This window comes from Primulina eburnea, chromosome 2, assembly GCF_022965805.1.
Source record: "Primulina eburnea isolate SZY01 chromosome 2, ASM2296580v1, whole genome shotgun sequence".
Taxonomy (NCBI): Eukaryota; Viridiplantae; Streptophyta; class Magnoliopsida; order Lamiales; family Gesneriaceae; genus Primulina; species Primulina eburnea.
In genome coordinates this window covers 39,188,239-39,207,225 of record NC_133102.1, presented here as the reverse complement: position 1 = coordinate 39,207,225, position 18,987 = coordinate 39,188,239, and the positions used below count along the sequence as shown (strand labels likewise).

The 18,987-nt window shown below is 33.6% G+C and overlaps 1 protein-coding gene across 1 annotated transcript; it reads right to left on the bottom strand.

Annotated features, from left to right (window-relative positions):
* Positions 1–13,785: 13,785 nt before the first annotated feature.
* On the bottom strand, positions 13,786–15,580 carry LOC140824687 (transcription repressor MYB5). Its single transcript, XM_073186234.1, has 2 exons — positions 15,132–15,580; positions 13,786–14,842 (listed from the first exon to the last, which is right to left on the bottom strand). Exons 1-2 carry the CDS (start codon positions 15,416–15,418, stop codon positions 14,329–14,331), a joined length of 801 nt encoding a protein of 266 aa, XP_073042335.1. The 5' UTR covers positions 15,419–15,580; the 3' UTR covers positions 13,786–14,328.
* Between the last annotated feature and the right edge of the window lie 3,407 nt (positions 15,581–18,987).

Sequence of the window (18,987 nt, the reverse complement as noted above, 5' to 3'; positions counted from 1 at the left end):
TAAAAGTAGCGACGGAAATCACGATCTAACCGTCGCTAAATTGAGCGACGGAAAGCATGATCAATTAGCGACGATTTTACGTTAATCCGTCGCTAAATATATAGGCGAAAACAATGACAAACCGTCGCAAATTGCAGCTACAACAACTGAAAAAGCCCGTTGTCTTTCAGCGCACCCTTTAACCACAGGGGCTTTAACAACAGTTTTAAAATACCTACGGCAACGTTGTCGTAGGCCTTTTTCCTTGTTGTGAAATGTCTGACATTTGTGGTATTTTCTTCATCAGCACATGAATTTAAATCAAATTGGCCTGTTCTACTAGAACCCCATGCGACATCAACTCCTGATGGAATCGTGATATGATGATCCCAACCCGCTGAAGTAAAATACCATTCTCGTGTTATGTTCATCCCCCATGCATAGTCAGTCTTCTTTAGTGTGACCCGTGATATGGTGATCCCAAAGACCAGTGTCGATCACAAAGTATGTTTGAGGTGACTGTTCATCGACGTGATAAATAGAAGGTCTCGCTTCATTTAAACCTAATGTTCCCAAACCTTGCGTTATTACCGGCATGACTGCATCGAAATCGTAATCACTTACGTTCTGTAACACTGGCAATGAATCAACATACAAGTAAATGCAATCCAATGTCGACAACTCAAACATAAATTGTAGACTATCATCATCTGTGATATAGACATGTTCTTCAATGTAACGAGACAACGAGTTATAACAATATTTCGTTGACAATTTGATGCAGAATTTTGATTGGTCAATCTCCAGCTTCTGATGCAAATAATTCAACAGTTGGGAAAATGTAGTAGACCGAGGGATTTTAATGGGCTTGGTCGCTGGGATACCATATCCAACCCTATCATCTTCAATAATGACGTAGCCACCTACGTAAAGTAAGGCCCTCACAGTATGCATGTCTTCACCAAAAACTATGACATAATGTATACAATCATAACAAAATTTAATTATGAATTCCTTACACATATATTAAAATCATGACATAATGTATACAATCATAATAAAAGTTCAAGAATCACTTACAAATTTTTTTCATTATTATTAAAATTTATATTGTCAAATTAATTTAATTAAAATTTATATTTAATACTGTAAGAGCCAAGATCTTGATTCTGTTAATATGAGATTTTAATTATATTAACATGAGATTATTGAAGTTGAATTAATGTGATTATGGCCGGGCCATTACGAGACCAAATTGAGCCAAGTATACGAATGGCATAACTTGGGGACAGAGAGTCTGGCGCCCGAGCGGTAGTTTTTGACCGCCCGAGCGCCAGTGTTCATCAAAGTTACGTTGCGGGCCGAAGAGTTGGCGCCCGGGCGGTAGTTTTTGACCGCCCGAGCGCCAAGGGTGCGACTTGGAATTACTTGGACAGAGGATGCCGCGCTCGAGCGGTAGTTTAGCACCGCTCGAGCGGTAGTTTATATATATATATATAGAACGTTTTCTTCAGAATTCAGTAAAAAGAAAAGAGAAGGAACGAGAAATCCTCCGAAAATCCTTACGCCTTTATATTTCAATCCGTCCGTCCAAATTTAAATCCGACTTTGGTACTGTGTTCCTATCAACGCACGCTACAACTGGACGTAAGTTTTACTACGTTTTGACATGCTTTGAAATTATGATGTTGTTGGAATTGAATACACGTCATATATATTGTTCTTGGCATGTTAGACAGCATATAATCGAAGTCAGATTAAGAAACGGACTGAAGATGGAATTGTTATGATTTTCAGAATGAAATTGATTGAGATGTGATATCAGATTTGTACGGTGATTGATTGTAAATGTTTGGAATTGAGATAGACTGATATGTATCGCAAGATTGTACTGTTGTACTGTCATAATTTGATAAAACAGAGATGTTGTGACTTGATTAGAATATTGATACAGAATATTGGTATTGTCATTGCCAGATTGAACAGTGACAGACTTTGAATCAAGACTTTGATTGTATCAGATCGACAGCAAGAAAGGTATAAATAAATTTTGATTCGGGATTGCACAACTCGAGTTAGGTTTGACTTGAGTTTCCCTAAATCACATACTTTACTTTATTGCATTGATATTTGCAGATTATCAGATTGATATGTGCATGTATTGACTTAGAACAGAGTCAGAGTCCGAGTCTAGGGCAGATCAGCCTAGCTAGGGCAGAACCGCCGAGTCTTTCTCAGAACCGATAAGACTCTAGACTTACGGTGTATCGAAGAGCCTTAGATGTAGATCGACGTCTATCTCAGACACTCGATACAGCATACCAAAGTGTAAATTAGATTGGGATCCCTAGAATTGAGATAAGATAAGATTAGATCACGAGTCATTGATTCATGTAGTCAGATTAGATACATGTTTTGATGTTTGTTTATGCTTTTATATATGTTTTATATGATTGCATTTAATACATTGTTTATACTGGGATATTTATGTCTCACCGGAGTTATCCGGCTGTTGTCTTTTTTGTATGTGTGCATGGCAACAGGTGGGACAGGTTCAGGGTCACAGAGGTATCGACAGATCGAGATTAGAGTGGTGATACCGGACTTGGATTAGAGCTAGGGTTTGAACACTTGATAGTAGTTGTTGAACCTGAGTATGTATGATTGTATATTTTATCAGATTTATACTTTTATACTGATATGTATAGGAGTTTGATTTCATTACCTTCCGCATTTTAAAAAAAAAATTTAGACCCTGATTATTATAATTGATTTAGTCCCAATAACGATTAAGAACATGATTAGCGTCCGGGTTCCCACAAATACTACCAATGTTTTTTTTATAATAAAAAAAATTAGCATGACTTATATAAAAAAATTAAATTTTAAACATTTGTAATTATAAGCCGCTAATATTAACTCATTCTCATATTTAAATAATATAATATAATTACATTTAAAATATGAACTTTGATATTTTTTTCAAACATCAACAATTTTAATATTCGGCTTAGTAATTTTAGAATAAGTTTTAAAATTTCACATAATTTAACCTCCATAATTTATAATACAATTAATATTATAATTATACATATACTATACATAGAATTTCACGTAAATATAAAATCCTTAATTTATATACAAATTCTAATTCCAATAATACAATCAATATTATAATTATTGTAATTAGATTAAGTATAGTTATTATTATTACTTAAAACTACTAGAATTAAATTAAGTATAGTTATTATTATTACTTAAAACTACTAGGATTAAATTAAGTATAGTTATTATTATTATATCACGTACATATAATTATTGTAAATATTGTAATATTATATCACGTAAATATAATTATTGTAATTATTGTAGATATAAGATTATATCAAATATAATTATTCTAATTATTGTAGATATAAGATTAAATTAAGTATAATTATTAAATATTGTAATTATTGTAGATATAATAGTATATCACATAAATTAAATATAATTATTGTAATTACTGTAGATATAATAATATATCAAGTAAATATAATTATTTTAATTAAATTAAGTATAGTTATTAAATATTGTAATTATTGTAGATATAACAGTATACCACGTAAATTAAATATAATTATTGTAATTATTGTAGACATAATATTATATCACGTAAATATAATTATTTTAATTAAATTAATTATAGTTATTATTATTCCAAAAAATCTAAATTACAATATTATAATTCCAATAATACAATTAATATTATAACTATTGTTACTACTTAAAACTGGTATAATGCACGAACAATAATATATATATATATATATATAATAAATAAAAAAAATATCGTTACTTCTTAATATTCTGAAAAATGTTGAAGACTTATGCTAATAAATAAATGAAAAAAATCTGAAAACCGATGCTGGAAAGAGTGTTCGATGCTCGGTGATCAAAAGAAAGAAATTTGCTCCTGAGGCTTTTGCTCGGCTTCGGTTAGAAAATGAAGAGGACGCACCATATTTAAATAAGCGGAAAGAAAACGGAGAGGTTCACGGGTTGGAGGTCACGGATATTGAACTCGTGACCTTCTGCCACAGATTCAGAATCCGTGGCAGGGTCACGGATTCAATAATCCGTGACCTTCTTTCAAATAATTTTTTTTATTTTTAAGTGTGAATCTGGTGCAGTGGACAGCGGATTGCATTAGTTTTGTAAACCTTTTAAATTTGCAACATTTTTATAATTAGTTTTTTTATTTATAATATTTAAAAAAAAGCCCTATGTGTGCGCGTTGATTGTGCACGTTGAAGAAGCTAACCCACTATCCACAGTCTGTGATCGTAGAAGTTGGGCCAAGAAATTGTAGAATGCAGGCAAAAGCTGAAAGAATCATCGGAAGAGGGTCTCGACAAACTCATCAACAAAAGCTCCTGCAGATGCTATGAACTTTTTATTCTATTACACTAATTTCCAGTAGTTTAATTTTTTTTTTTTAATTTTCTACATATACCTCCAGTTTTCTTATAAAAATGTTGCTTATTTTCATAACAACATAATTAAATTATGTATTATTCATTGATTTCTTCTTTAAATTCCATCAGATTCCTTATTATAATTCTCAATTTGTGGCCTTCTGAGGGTGTTATAACCAACAACCGATTCGTGATCCAAGTTATTTGATTGAAGAAGTCAGATTAATCACAAATTTGGCATGATAATGTGCATGTCATGCTCATAAATTTTCTGTGCAAATAATTACAATAATGTAAATTCAGGAATTAATATATGTATCTAATTAACTAGACTAGATCGATTAAATTTATGATAATCCACTGATATATTGTAAAATTAATGGAATTTATTATGAACATGTCAAAATAAATAAATAAATAAATAATAATAATAATAATAATAATAATAATAATAATAATAATAAATAGATAAAAATGGGAGTATAGTTCTGTCTATTTTAAGTGAAAACAATGAGAAAATTTTTAAATATAGCAAAAACCTATTACTAGCATCACTAATTATGCTGTCGATGGTAAAGTTACGGATGCCCTATAATTTTGAAGTTTGTTGTGCATGTTGGCAATGTTTTTATTTTGGTTGATTTCATCTTACATGTAGAGGCACTACTCCCATGATAGAATCAAGGGCCCAAATTTAGCCACACATACATGTGATCCACTAATTTTTTTTTTTAAAATCACATATGTGTGTGAATCTTGTTCATCCAAACCATGTGGAGACACTGCCCCCACATGTAGCATCGAAGCAACCATTTTTATAATCTGACACATGATCGAATCGATCTATCTTAAAATAGCGGTTTAATCAGTCGGACCAGAACATTTTTATATTATATAAAATAACAATAAAATATAGTAAATAATGTATTTTAAATTCTGAAGATCTAAAAGTGTATATAAATAATAAAAATCTATATTTACCAAAATTTAAAAAATCAGATAAGCTCTAGTACTACTAAAATAATATTTTTTAAAAAATTTCAAAAATCAAATAATCATATATAATAAAAAAATAAAATCTAAAAAATAAAAACAAAATAATCATGAGATTTAAAAATTCTTCTCCATTTGTTTTTTTTTTTCCCTCCTTTTAGGAAACAACTTGTCTATCTCTTGTATGGTCCAAATTAAAGTTGTAAGTGTTCGATGTTCCAAGGACCTGACAATGTTTACCAACAAAACCTGCATTAATTTTGGGTCAAAAACATATATGGTTTTTGCAAAATAAGAAGAATGCAACAAATCAAGAAAGCCTGGTGACAAATATTATAATATTATGTCTAATGAAATTTATTCATGTGAATTTCAGCTTGTTGGTATGAACGTTTGGTTAGTCAAATTCACTAATAACAAGTGAATTTAATCTCAGTAACAATACTATATATATGTGTTACAAAATTATAAATATGGTGCGAAAATCTACCAGTCAATTATATTATATACAAACACAAACAATTTTTTTTCCCGACATTCAAATAAATATAGAGTCATACATACTAATATATATGTGTGTGTATAATTTCAAGAAACGCTTCAAACTCGTTCGGCAGTGCATGTCTTCTGGCAATTTCAAGGTGAGTTTTTTTTAGCAATTTAAGTTTAATGATGGTGTGATTAAAAGTAATCAATCCTTTCTTATTTATTTTTTTCTAGTGAAGATTTTGATATTTTGAGAAAATCAATCGGTTCTTCGTGTATGTTTTTCTTGAAATATTAATTGAAATTACCCATAGATTTTATATAGTCTTGGCAATATGCAATTAAGTGTAAAAAAAATTGGCATATTCGAATTCTTGAGATCTGTTATCTTACAAAATGACTAAAATGTTGGAAGATTTTGGAGATCGACTTTCTCTCAACCTCATGAGTCGAATTGTTATTGTTTTAATGATTAAAATATAAATCCATAAATTTCAGTCTAACTCGATCAGTCCAAACCAAATTAGAAATTTGAGAAACCGAAACTAAAATCCTATACAAGTCGTTTGAATATTAATTTTAGGCAAGAATTTGTGTGAGACGGTCTCACGGGTCGTATTTGTGAGACGGATATCTTATTTAGGTCATCCATCAAAAAGTATCACTTTTTATGCTAAGAATATTATTTTTTATTGTGAATATAGGTAGGGTTGACCCGTCTTACAGATTAAGGTCGTGAGACGGTCTCACATGAGACCCACTCTTAATTTTATTCTCCTTATTATTGAAACCAACTCACATGTGTGTGTAGTAGTAGTGTAGAAGAATGGGAGCTAGAATCTGCTTCGTATTTTAATCTTATTTGCATCCATGTCTTTCAACCGATTTTCAGTAGATGTACAACTTTATAGTGACAAGTTAATATGTCGAGGTGCCGTTTAACGTGTGAGATATGATAATTGTAACATAGATAAAAAGTCGAAATATATATGTAACTAATATATTGTGTGATAAAATATATGGTGTTTGATACGAGTATAACATATAAGATAAAATTTTTGTATTTCACATAATGACCAAAATACTCTATTTATCGAACAAAACCCAATAAAGGTAATCTTTAACAATAAATCCCAACTTTCATTCTCTCTTTTTAATGGAAAAAATCATTTCTTATTATTAATTGTTGTTATTTTAGTTTTTGTTGTTATTTAGTTTTTGTTACTTAAAATGAATTTGTTTGTTAGAAAATGTTCGTGCTTATCATAAATATTATTAAATTATTTGTATAAATTTAATTATTACTAGTTTTTTTTACTAACTATTATTTTTGCTCTTGTTATATCATAAATATTATTAAATTATTTGGTACCAATTGAATTTATCAGAGCATTTTAATTCTTGTCTCTGAGCACTAAACTCTAATGGTGCTCCTCAGATGATTGAAAAACTAACAATGGAGTGGTCCGATGAAGACAAGAAAAATGCAAATTGTGATAATTTTCCAAAAACATCTTGTATAAAACATTAGAGAAGAATACTTTTAGCAAAATCAAGACAAAATATATATGGGAGAAACAAATACAACTCTACGAAGGCAACATCCAAAAGAAATAAAATAAATTACATGTTGCTATACAGAAATTTGGCAGTATCAAGATGAAAGTTGAGAAGTCTATGTGAGACTTTGATGAAAGAGTGAGCAATATCATTATTGAACTGGCTGCTCCTGCCAAAAAGTATGGCAATCGTGAGATAGCTTTGAAAGTAATGAGAGCAAGCCTGAGAGAATGAGACGTCAAAACAATAGTCATGCGTAAATCAAAAGACCTTAACAAGGTTGAACCGCACAATTTGTTTGTAGATCTTAAGGCTTATGAATTTGAACTCGAGTCAAGAATTGATGGTGAATCGACTACCAAACTGACGAAAGCTTTGGCTGCTACATACATTGATCAATATGTATCAAAAGATAAGTCATATGAGCAGTTAACCAGTGATGTAATCTCACTGTTTGTGCAGAAATTGAAAAGTTTCTAAGGAAGAACCATAGCAATTTCTAAAGCCTAAACAAATGCAATCACTAGAAAAAGATTCTCCTGATAAGGACAATGTGTATCTCAGTTGTGGAAAAGTCGAACACTTTATAGCCGATTGCCTTAAGCCAAAGAAGGATGAGAGAAATCCAACTGACAAAGAAGGTTGATCTCATGATAGGAAGACGAGGTCAAAGGATGACAATATATTATTCCGGAAGAAAAGAAACTAGAAGGTACTGATGGTCGGGGACAGTAAGAACAAGTGGGCAGAGTCTGATTTTGACTCATCCAATTTATAGAGTCCCATCAATGGAAGTGATGAAGATGAAGTGCAATGCCTTGGCTTCAGTAATAATGATAGCAACTTCAAGACAATAGTAATTAATCGAAACTGAACATGTGCAAAGGAAAATACATTTAATTGATAAGTTCGGTATGATATATGATCATCAGAAGCCAACTGTTCGAATTGAGAAACCTATAGAATACATGAACAAGGGCAGAAAGTTTGGTATTTGTTACGAACCCGAAAATTCTAATGTTAAGCCTTACTAGTCTGGTAAGAAGTAAGCTATACTATACTACAACTGCAAGCATGTTTAGAGGAGATACATGCAGACCAGTTATGACAGAAAAGCAAGACAATATATTGTTTCCGATACACACAGAGCATCACATACACATGTTATTGAACAACCATTTCTTAACAAACAAAGTGGTCGGCCAATCAGGCTGATCCAAGTTTGGATCCCTAACTGGCTATTCTTGTTTGGACTCAAATAGGATTGGCAGGAGTTGATTTAACTTGTGATTGCCGATCAATAAACAAGAAAGGTTGAACGCTCCTTTTGTCGTATTATTGCCGATATAATCATAAAAGACTAATTTTTCAGTTCGAGACCCATTATTGGCCAAGCCTAGGGATGTCAATTTTCCCCCCAGGTTTGTGGACCCGTGGGAAAAATCTGAGATGGGGATGAAGATCCTCGATTTTTTCGGTTTCGGGCTCGGTTCGTGTTCGAGGAATTTTTAGAATCCCCAAATAATTCGAGGTGGGTATAAAGATATTATCCCCTTCACCGAACCCGTCCCAATAATAATAATAATAATAATAATCTTTAAAATATTAATAATAATAATATATTATCACTAATAATAATAAATAATAATAAGTTTTGGTTCCGGGAATCCCCGTATCTGCCCCCATTTTTCCTCATTGATATTTTTGAAATGGGGATGAGGACAGGGATGGGGATTTGATCCCCGTGGTTTCCCTGAACCCGAAAAACGAGGATCGAGATGAATATGAGGATATAGATGAAATTTGAGGATGGGGATCTGGCCACATTGTCATCCCTAGACAATCCCAAATGTTGACTAATCTAATCAAATGTGAAGGACACAAAATAAATTTTGATGACAATGCGAAAGGTAAGACCGGGAGTAAAGGTGAGATTACTCACAGAAATATTGTGGTTAATGATGTATTACTCTTGAGAAGTTATGCTATAATCTGATTAGTATCAGCCAATTTTATTATAATGATTACTTGGTTGAGTTTCATAAGAGAAACTGCTTAATTAAGAATGCTGATTATCAAAATTTTTTAACTGGTGTTAGAAATGGTATTTTTTTTATAAAATTGACTGGAATATTAATTTTGTAGCCTCGATGATTTGTTTTGCTGCTATAAATATGTTCATGTAAGATACTTAAGAATTGTTTTGGCAGCTAAATAATGAGAAGAATTTGTTGATCAACCAAGTCTTTTTCTCTGTTCTTTTCCAATTACCTTCTAAGTGGTTGACTGACTTTTCTAAAGTTCCTCAGCATGACATTGAAGAAATGAAGATTCAGTTTTCTACAACCGGTTGATCTATCAAAACTTCTGGGAAGAAAAAAGAGATGAAATCAAAATACCAATTGTTAGCTGATGTGGTGGCCAAGACTATTTTGGCAAAGGCAAGCTCCTACGATGTCTTCAACATTAAGAAATTTCTATTGGTGACATTTATTGCCACATGAATCAAGGTCAACCAGTCTTTCATATTGTTTAAAATTCTCAATTATTTATTAAATCATAGAAGCAGGCTCCTGACTTTGTTATCTCTCTCAACATATTATTTTAAGACGCTGGAATTCTGCTAAATGACCCAGTCACCCCGACATTCTTTCTCGCAGGCCAAAAATATGGGCACTAAACATCTCCCTAGCTGGTATGCTGGTTGTAAAGAAGGAAATAAAAGAAGCAGTGGTTGACACCAAGAAGTCATCAAATAAAAACGTTAGTAAAGTTGTTGTTTCCAAGCCCAAGAGAAAATTGATCATGGAATCTAGAAATTCTGACATGGCTAGCCCTTAATCCTTCTCTAAAGAATCCATGGACTACTTAGACCAGACCAGTTCCCACACTGATAAAGGTTATACCTATCTTTCAAGTACAATGAGTCAAAGAAATTGATCACAATGGTGAGGAAAAGCCTACTGGAAAGGATAAATTATCAGTTGTTTCAGCTCCACCAAGGATAATCACAATGCCATATGCTCATCCTTTGCCTCGCCCATCTAAAGGAGTTGTCGTCAGAGATCTAATATAGTCCACAATATCAGGTATGGACTCAATCCTTTAAACCAAATCAATTCAAGGAAAGGAAAAGAAAAGATGACTGACGTAATGGAAGCTGAATTAGTGAAAACAATTTAAACACAAATTTATCTTTTAATGGATTAGGCAAATGCGTTTGCAGAAGAAAAAGTTGAATTATTTGATGAATGGGTCGAGTTTAGGACATTTAACTTTGTGAAGAAACTAAAAAAGAAGGTTGTCGTGGATAGATACATATCACTAGAGAAATTTGTGCTTAGTAAAGTCAAAAGTATTGTAATTACATAGCAATAGAGAAGCCCCTCAACGAAGAGACTATTTGATCGATTTATTGCACATTCAGAAGCTGACTGTAGTTCGCGCTGAGAAAATAACCAACTATGATCCAACCTGCCATACAACTTTTGATGGCATCTCTGTAATAAATAAATTAGATATGCTCTATAGATGAAATTCAAAGAAAGGGATAACGACAATCAACTGCTTGTGCCAGTGGAATCTCAAGAAAAAACCAAGAATGCAGCAGAATCTTCTTCTCAGTCGGCCTCTGAAAATTCGATTGAACCAACCGTTCAAGACACCGTAATAGATGATCATTCAAAGATAATATGAGCCTTCTTTCACTCAACCTTCAGAGATTCTAAACTTTTTATCTCCCAAGAATGCAATAGAAGTGAATTCTCCATCAGTTAGGGAAATTTCACTTGCGAACATTGATGAATTTGTGTAATCTATTGTACAACAAATCGAGGGAAAAACATTGATTAAATAGCCTGATCAATTCCAAGCTCCAGAAGTCACTGCTCTAGCATTCCCTTCTGAGGAAGCTTTTGATGCTGATATCCTCACTAGAATTGAACATTCAGTAAGAGAAACTGTTAGTCAATCAGCAAGTAGTGTTCTTGTTGTATTAGCTAATGAGTAAGAGTTAGTTTTGCTCAAGTCTATTAAAGAAAGAACTCAAGTAATAGAGACTGACAACCTACATGATCTAGCTCAACTAGTAGAAACCTTCTTGATGATTGAATAGGGACCCTCATCTAGTCATGCTCCAGATGTTTCACTCAAATATGTTTCCAAGTATTTCCAATTGACATCTGAACTAGATACCTCAGTGAATGATTCTTTGGATCAAATCAATGCTCATCTTACTTCGATAACATCCACTCTCTCCAACGTTCGATGAGAACAAATCAGCACTAACAGCAATTTGGGTAGATTTAAAGAAACAATGCTAAAGGAATGAAGTGGTCTCTTTGTCCAAAAATATTTTAGATATTCTTACTAAATTGAAGAGCTTGAAGAAAGATCATATATTTACGGCACAGAACTTTTCAAATCAGTTTTCTATTTCAAACGATCATCTTTCACAAAAAATCGACAAAGATAATTGTTTGGTGCAATAATTATCCCTGCTTGGTAGAGCGATCAAACCATAGTGCTTGAGATGCTGTGCGGTTTAAAAGATTTGAGTTGAAACATTACCACCAGCTATAGCTTTTGGTAAAGCGGTAAGCACTCGGTCCTACAATTGATATCAGATTCAAGGTCACGGGTTTGATTCACATTGATTGCAAGGAGTGCAATTATTGGGAGGGAGATTGTTGGGTGCAATAATTGTCCCTGCTTGGTAGAGCGATCGAGCCGTGGTGCTTAAGCTGCTGTGCGGTTTAAAAGATTTGAGTTGCACCATTACCACCAGCTATAGTTATTGGTAAAGTGGTAAGCACTCGGTTCTACAATAATGATCAGCTTTCTTTGAAGATTGATATTGATGTTACTTAACGGACCTCTGTGCTTGAAATTTTGTATTAATCAGCTCTGTCACTGTATTCATTCGGTTGAAGTTAAGAAGTTATTATAAATTTTTCATTTTTCTGGTATATATGTGCAGCTTTTGTCAAACACCAAAAAGAGAAAAATGTTAGATTAATTAAGTTTTTGTGGTTTAACAAGAGACCAACTGAAACTAAGAGGATGATTGGTTTACCAAATTTTAAGAGGATGAGTGGTTTTATAAGCCTACCGAATCATAAATAAATCATCCAGACTTCTCATACAAACTTTCATTTTAATTTTTCAGTTTACTCCGAGTTAAAGATCAGAGCCCAGATGAATTTTCGGATAAAGTTTTCATATTTTAACAATTTGATTTCTATTAGAATATAAGGATTTCGTGAACATTACTCTAAGTGTACTACTATTGTCTGAAAGGACAAGAACAACAATTACTCTAATTTGATCAAAGTCTATAAATAGATAAAGATATCAGTCAATCTAGCCCTCTTGCATCTTTAAAAAAGTTAAAGCATTCTCATGCTTTCAAGGGCCTAACTGATAAAAGTTTTATAGCACACACTTGAGTGTTATAAGCATATAATTGAGGATCTTTTGTGCTTATTTTTCTATTTTCGAAATACTTGTAATCTAACATTAAATGTACTGATCAGTTTTGTTGAGTGTCTTATTAATACTATCAGTTAAGTAGTCTGGTAAGTCCTGTTGGAGAGGGTAGTTGCAAAATATTGTAATTGTTGAAGTATTTTAGTGAAATTCTTCCGCAAGGAAGAATGAGTGACATATGAGTATTGAAGTCTTCAAATATCTACAAACAAACCTGTGTTACTAACATTTCAATTAGCATTTTCTTATTCAATATTTGATAGCCTAACTGCTCTTACTTTAAGTCATTTTTTGTGTGTCCAAACCTTATCGGTGAGCCTCTTTCCGTGCAATGACAAACTACTGGCTTATTGATACTCAACTAACAAGAATTTTATTTCAGTGTTACTAACCCAACAGAAATATTTCAGAATTTGTTTAGATCATTATTTATTCACTTATTATCTAAATTCATCTCTGATCATAACAACTTTTATTATTAATTATGATTCATATTATATAATACTATTATTATTTTGAAAAAACTTTTAAAAAATAAATAAGCGAATGAAGAATTTGTCTAGGTGATTGACGAATAAAAATATGTTATGTATTTTTAAAAATGTGTACATTTTGTTATATATTGGCAAGTAAAATCTCTATTTTTTAAGGTTTAAAAATATATATTTTTTATTATCAAAAAACCCATTTTCTATTGCATCATTGTCATTCCAAAAAATTTAGTGGCGTGCGTGGTGGAACCTGAAATTTTTTGATCAAGTAATAGTTAAAAAAAAGGTGGGGAATAGGGATGTAAATGCAAATTTATTTCACAAATGTGTGCAGAAAATCAGTGCGGTGGACTAATAATCAGCACAAGTCTGACAGTTAATGGACCACATATTTGCAATCCAAAGATTGGATGGTCTAACATAAAGAATCAATTCAGCCCCATTCCACAACTTCAAACATGGCCTGATCAGTAGATTTAAGTTGGGATTTCGGCAGCAAACCATGGCCTCTTCGGTTTACTCCATGCAGCCTAGTATAAATTAATCTTCTACAAGTTTACTTCCTCAAGTTCATTAATTAATAAGTAAACATTTAACTCAACATGCATCAAATTAAACTATACCCACTGATTCACATTCTATATATATCTGAAGCACTGATTGCAGCAGCCGGCATCGTCTCCCGTTTCCGATTCCTATCTCCAAAAAGCATTTAATTTATATATATAATGTATCATATTCTGTTCTAGAGTATTAAGTTTTTCAAGAGTGAGATTATTAATGTATATGAGATCATAAAACATTAAGCCAGCCAGATCATTGAGTAATATGATTCTTTAGCCACTGCTCCTTAACTTTCAACGTACCCATTTGCATTAAAGGCCATAATTTTGGTTCACATCTCTTGCAGGACCACCTGCTTCCGCAACCAAAATCGGCTCCATCGAATCATGTTGTGGCTGATGTTCTTGATCTTGCAGCTGATTATTGAACATATCCTCGTTTATCAAAGAATTCAAGAACACAGAAAGCGATTCTTCAGCACAGCAACCCATGCCAAGTACATCTTCATCTTCTTGATCTTCGACAGCTTCAGCGCATTGTATTTTGTACTCATGTTCATAGTTTCCTTGATCATTATCTATGGTATTAGTCCCGGCCCTGATTACCGTTTTCTCATCTAGGGAAAATCGGGCATGATTGCGATATTGAGGTTCAGTGTCTAAAGAACAAGAAGTTTGATTTTCGACATCCAAAATAGGGTTTAATGGCCTGTGAGTTGTTGGATCAATTCCTTGACTGATGAGCTTCTTGCTAAGGTACGTGTTCCAGTAATTCTTTATTTCGTTATCCGTGCGCCCCGGAATTCTTCCGGCTATCAATGACCACCTAAAGTAGAAACACAATACATATATAGATACCATATACATAATACACATATACGATATATGCATATGTTATATGTGTGAAAATAGTTGATGAACACAGTTCAAGAAACCCTATTGTAATAAGTTTTTGATATGCCTTAATTCATTAATGGAACGGAGTCTGCTACCCCCACCATTTCTCGCAGTCATGCATATTTGTTCTTAAGCAAAATGTATTCTATCCATTTTTAAAAAAATCTCTTAAATTTTAGTTTCACTGACTTTATGATAAATCCATTAAGGTTATGTACCTGTTGCCGAGAAGGCGGTGAAGGCGAAGAATGAGATCTTCTTCATCAGATGAGATGTTGCCATGTTTGAGGGAGGGCCGGAGGTAGTTCATCCATCGCAGGCGGCAGCTCTTCCCACAGCGCAACAACCCTGCCTTCTTCGGCAGCATGCGCCACCGCCCCTCGCCCTCTCTCTTCACATAATCCGCCAGAATTTCGTCCTCCTCCGCTGTCCACGGCCCTCTTTTCACCTCCACCTTTGTTGCAGCCACTGCTTGCTTCAATGATGATAGTGATGGCCTTCTCATTTGTCAATCTCTTCCTCTCTTAATTTACTCAAAACAATATTATTATGATAATTTTGTTCTTCTTTCCTTTTTTTTTTGCGAGTGTGAGCATCTTTCTCCCTCATTAAGAAAGATGGGTCGGTTGCTTTCAATTCCCTACTATTATTGGGGGAGTGGCTAGCTTTTCTTAATTTTGTATCATTTCCCCTACAAAGTAAAATTGGGGTGGTTGTTTTAAAGACGGGGTTGTGAAATGTTATTGTCGCTTGCAAGTGAATGAAATTTTTCGCACTAAATGGAATTGAATTAATGCAATGCTAGCTAGTTGATATATGACTTGACAGTCATTTAAAGGGCTCCACGTAAAAATAAAAATTATATTTTTACTTCTACGTATCAAAGGTTCATAACCTATTCGATACATTAAAGTTCAATAAACCAAAACATTAGTTGATCATTTTATTTTGAGCTTAACATAACCGACAACCCACATTACATAATTATTCACTTATAAGTTCGTATAAATAAAACTGATGATCTAACAATAACGCCATTTTTTTTATTATTATAATTTCTGAATCGAAAATCATGAACTTATTGATTTAGGTCTTAAATACAAGCGATTTCAACCAAAATGGAAGTGTTTTGTAACCACATTTTGCTTGTCATAGTAAATACGAGTAATTTACTCTCTTTTTATTATATATATATATATTTTTTATAAAGTCTTTAGTCCAAGAAATTTCTTTTCTAATTATTGTGAGACTATAGTGTAAAGGAAAGTGGAGCTGCTTATACAAAGGTGCATGCGAGATTGGTTTTCCTCGATTTGCCATGTTAAGTTCTATGAAAATGTATCTGTTAAAAAAATGTATCTGTTAAATGCGGTGAACGTGTAAGTTTTCCTAAATTTCGAAATTTTACTAAATTCGTTGATGCAAAGAATTATCATTAATGAATTTTCTGAACTGGTCAATAGTTAAGCCAAAAGATTGAATGATAGTCAGCCTAGCTAGCTGGATGATGATGACGACGACGATGATGGCGATGATAATGTGATCAAGGAGGCGTAAATCCATATGATTGATATCGAGTAACCACGAATGACGTAATATATTTGAGTGCGTATATGAAATTTGTTTTGATATTTATTGTTGTGGTGCGCAGCAAACGAATAGATTGAAAACACCGAGAATAACCGCAATTCACCGAGAACACAAGATCGAATGCATGCAAGAATGAATATTCAAGAAACAGAACAAGTGCACAAGGATTTATAGTGGTTCAGATTCAAATTGAATCCTACATCCACTTTGGAGCACGGCCAAGAAATTTCACTAGAATCAAAGAATCACAAGGTACACAATAATGAGAGTTTTGTGAGAGCAATCTGTTCTTCCTCACAGAAGCTTTTCCTCTCTAAATCTATTGCTTCGTACAGGGGTGTAAAAATGAGAGAGAGCTTATATCTTTCACGTGTCTTGCACACACTTATATATACATGTGTTTTGCAAGTCTTTACAAGAGAAAAATATCCTAACTACCATAACCCACCATCCTTCTAGAAGATAACCATGTGCTGGATAAACTTGACCAAGTCAAGTTGACATGTTGAGTCACTATCCAACAATTCTCCACCTGATTCATCATGTTAACTTCCTGGCCGTCTTTCTCCTCCACCTCCAGCTAAGGTGTCTTGATAACTTTGATCAGTTTCAGGCAATGCAAGAATTTATGACTTGGCACTACTTTAGTAAGCATATCTGCCGGATTGTCTTCTGTGGGAATCTTCATTACCATAACTGTCCCTTGGGCCACTATATCTCTGATGAAATGTAGTCTAACATCAATGTGTTTGGTTCTCTCGTGATGAACGGGGTTCTTCACAAGTTGAACAGCTCCTTGACTGTCGCACCACACTGATGCTTTCATTTCCTTCCCTTCTAGTTCTTCGACAAGTCCCTTAACCCACAGAGCTTCTTTAAATGCTTCTGTTGCTGCTACATACTCTGATTCAGTTGTTGATAAAGCTACAATTGGTTGTAAGGTAGCTTTCCAACTGACCAAGTTTCCATAGAGAGTAAACAGGTAACCAGTCTGTGACCTTCTCTTGTCTTTGTCTCCAGCAAAATCAGAATCTACATAGCCAGTGATATCATCATCAAGTTTCCATGTATCACTGTACTCAAGTCCATAATTGTGCGATCCTTTCAAGTATCTTAATACCCACTTGACTGCTCTCCAATGTTCAAGGCCTGGATTTGACATGAACCTGCTTATCATACTTGTTGCATATGCAATATCTGGTCTTGTACAGACCATTGCATACATCAAGCTGCCTGTTGCACTGGAGTAAGGAATTTTCGCCATATGTTCTTTCTCTTCTTCACTTTGCGGGGACTGATTTGAGCTAAGTTTGAAATGAGCTCCTAACGGCATAATCACTGGTTTTGATTCTTCCATAGAGAATCTGCTTAAAATCTTTCTGACATAAGCTTCTTGGGATAGAATTAGTTGTCTCTTATCCCTGTTTCTCACAATTTGAATGCCCAAGATTTTTGAAGCCTTTCCCAAGTCTTTCATTTCAAACTTCAACCTCAATAACTTCTTCAAGTTATCAATTTCTGTTTTGCTCTTGCTTGCAACTAGCATATCATCTACGTACAACAACAAGTAAATGGGATGACCATTCAATGGCTTCTTGAAGTACACGCAGCTATCATAAGAGCTTCTTATAAATTCCAGACTTGACATGTATTGATCAAACTTTAGATACCATTGTCTCGGCGCTTGTTTCAATCCATAAAGCGATTTCTTTAGTAGACAAACCTTTTGATCACTTCCAGCTTTAACATACCCTTCCGGTTGAGCCATGTATATTGTTTCTTCAAGATCACCATGAAGGAACGCAGTTTTAACATCCATTTGCTCAAGTTCAAGGTCATAGTAGGCCACCAAGGATAAAAGTATCCTAATCGAGGTATGTTTCACAACAGGTGAAAAAATCTCGTTGAAGTCTATTCCTTCCTTTTGTGCAAATCCCTTTGCTACAAGCCTAGCCTTGTACCTTGGTTTTTCAACACCAGGAATCCCTTCTTTGAGCTTGTACACCCATTTACAGCCTATTATCTTCTGTTTTTCTGGTGCATCAACTAACTGCCATGTCTGATTTTTTATAAGCGAATTAATCTCATCATCCATGGCTTTCTTCCACTCAGATTTCTCTTTACTGATCATGGCAGCTCTGTAATTCCTTGGTTCATCACCAACTACTTCATCTGCTGCTGCAAGTGCATATGATGTGAGTTCAGCATATCCAAGTCTGTCAGGAGGTCTTATGTCCCTTCTTATTCTGTCCCGAGCTAATTGGTATCCTCTAAGTTCATCATTTTCATTATTAGCTTGTGTCTGAGAAACATCTGGATAAGTTTCACCTTCTAACTCCACCTCAAGAGTGGTTTTATCACATGTATTCTCAGGTTCCTGGAGGGTGATTTCAGTTGTGATTTTTGATCTTTGTTCAAGCATTTCTTCCTCATGAAAAATCACATCTCTGCTGGAAATTACCTTTGACCCTTTATCATCAGTCA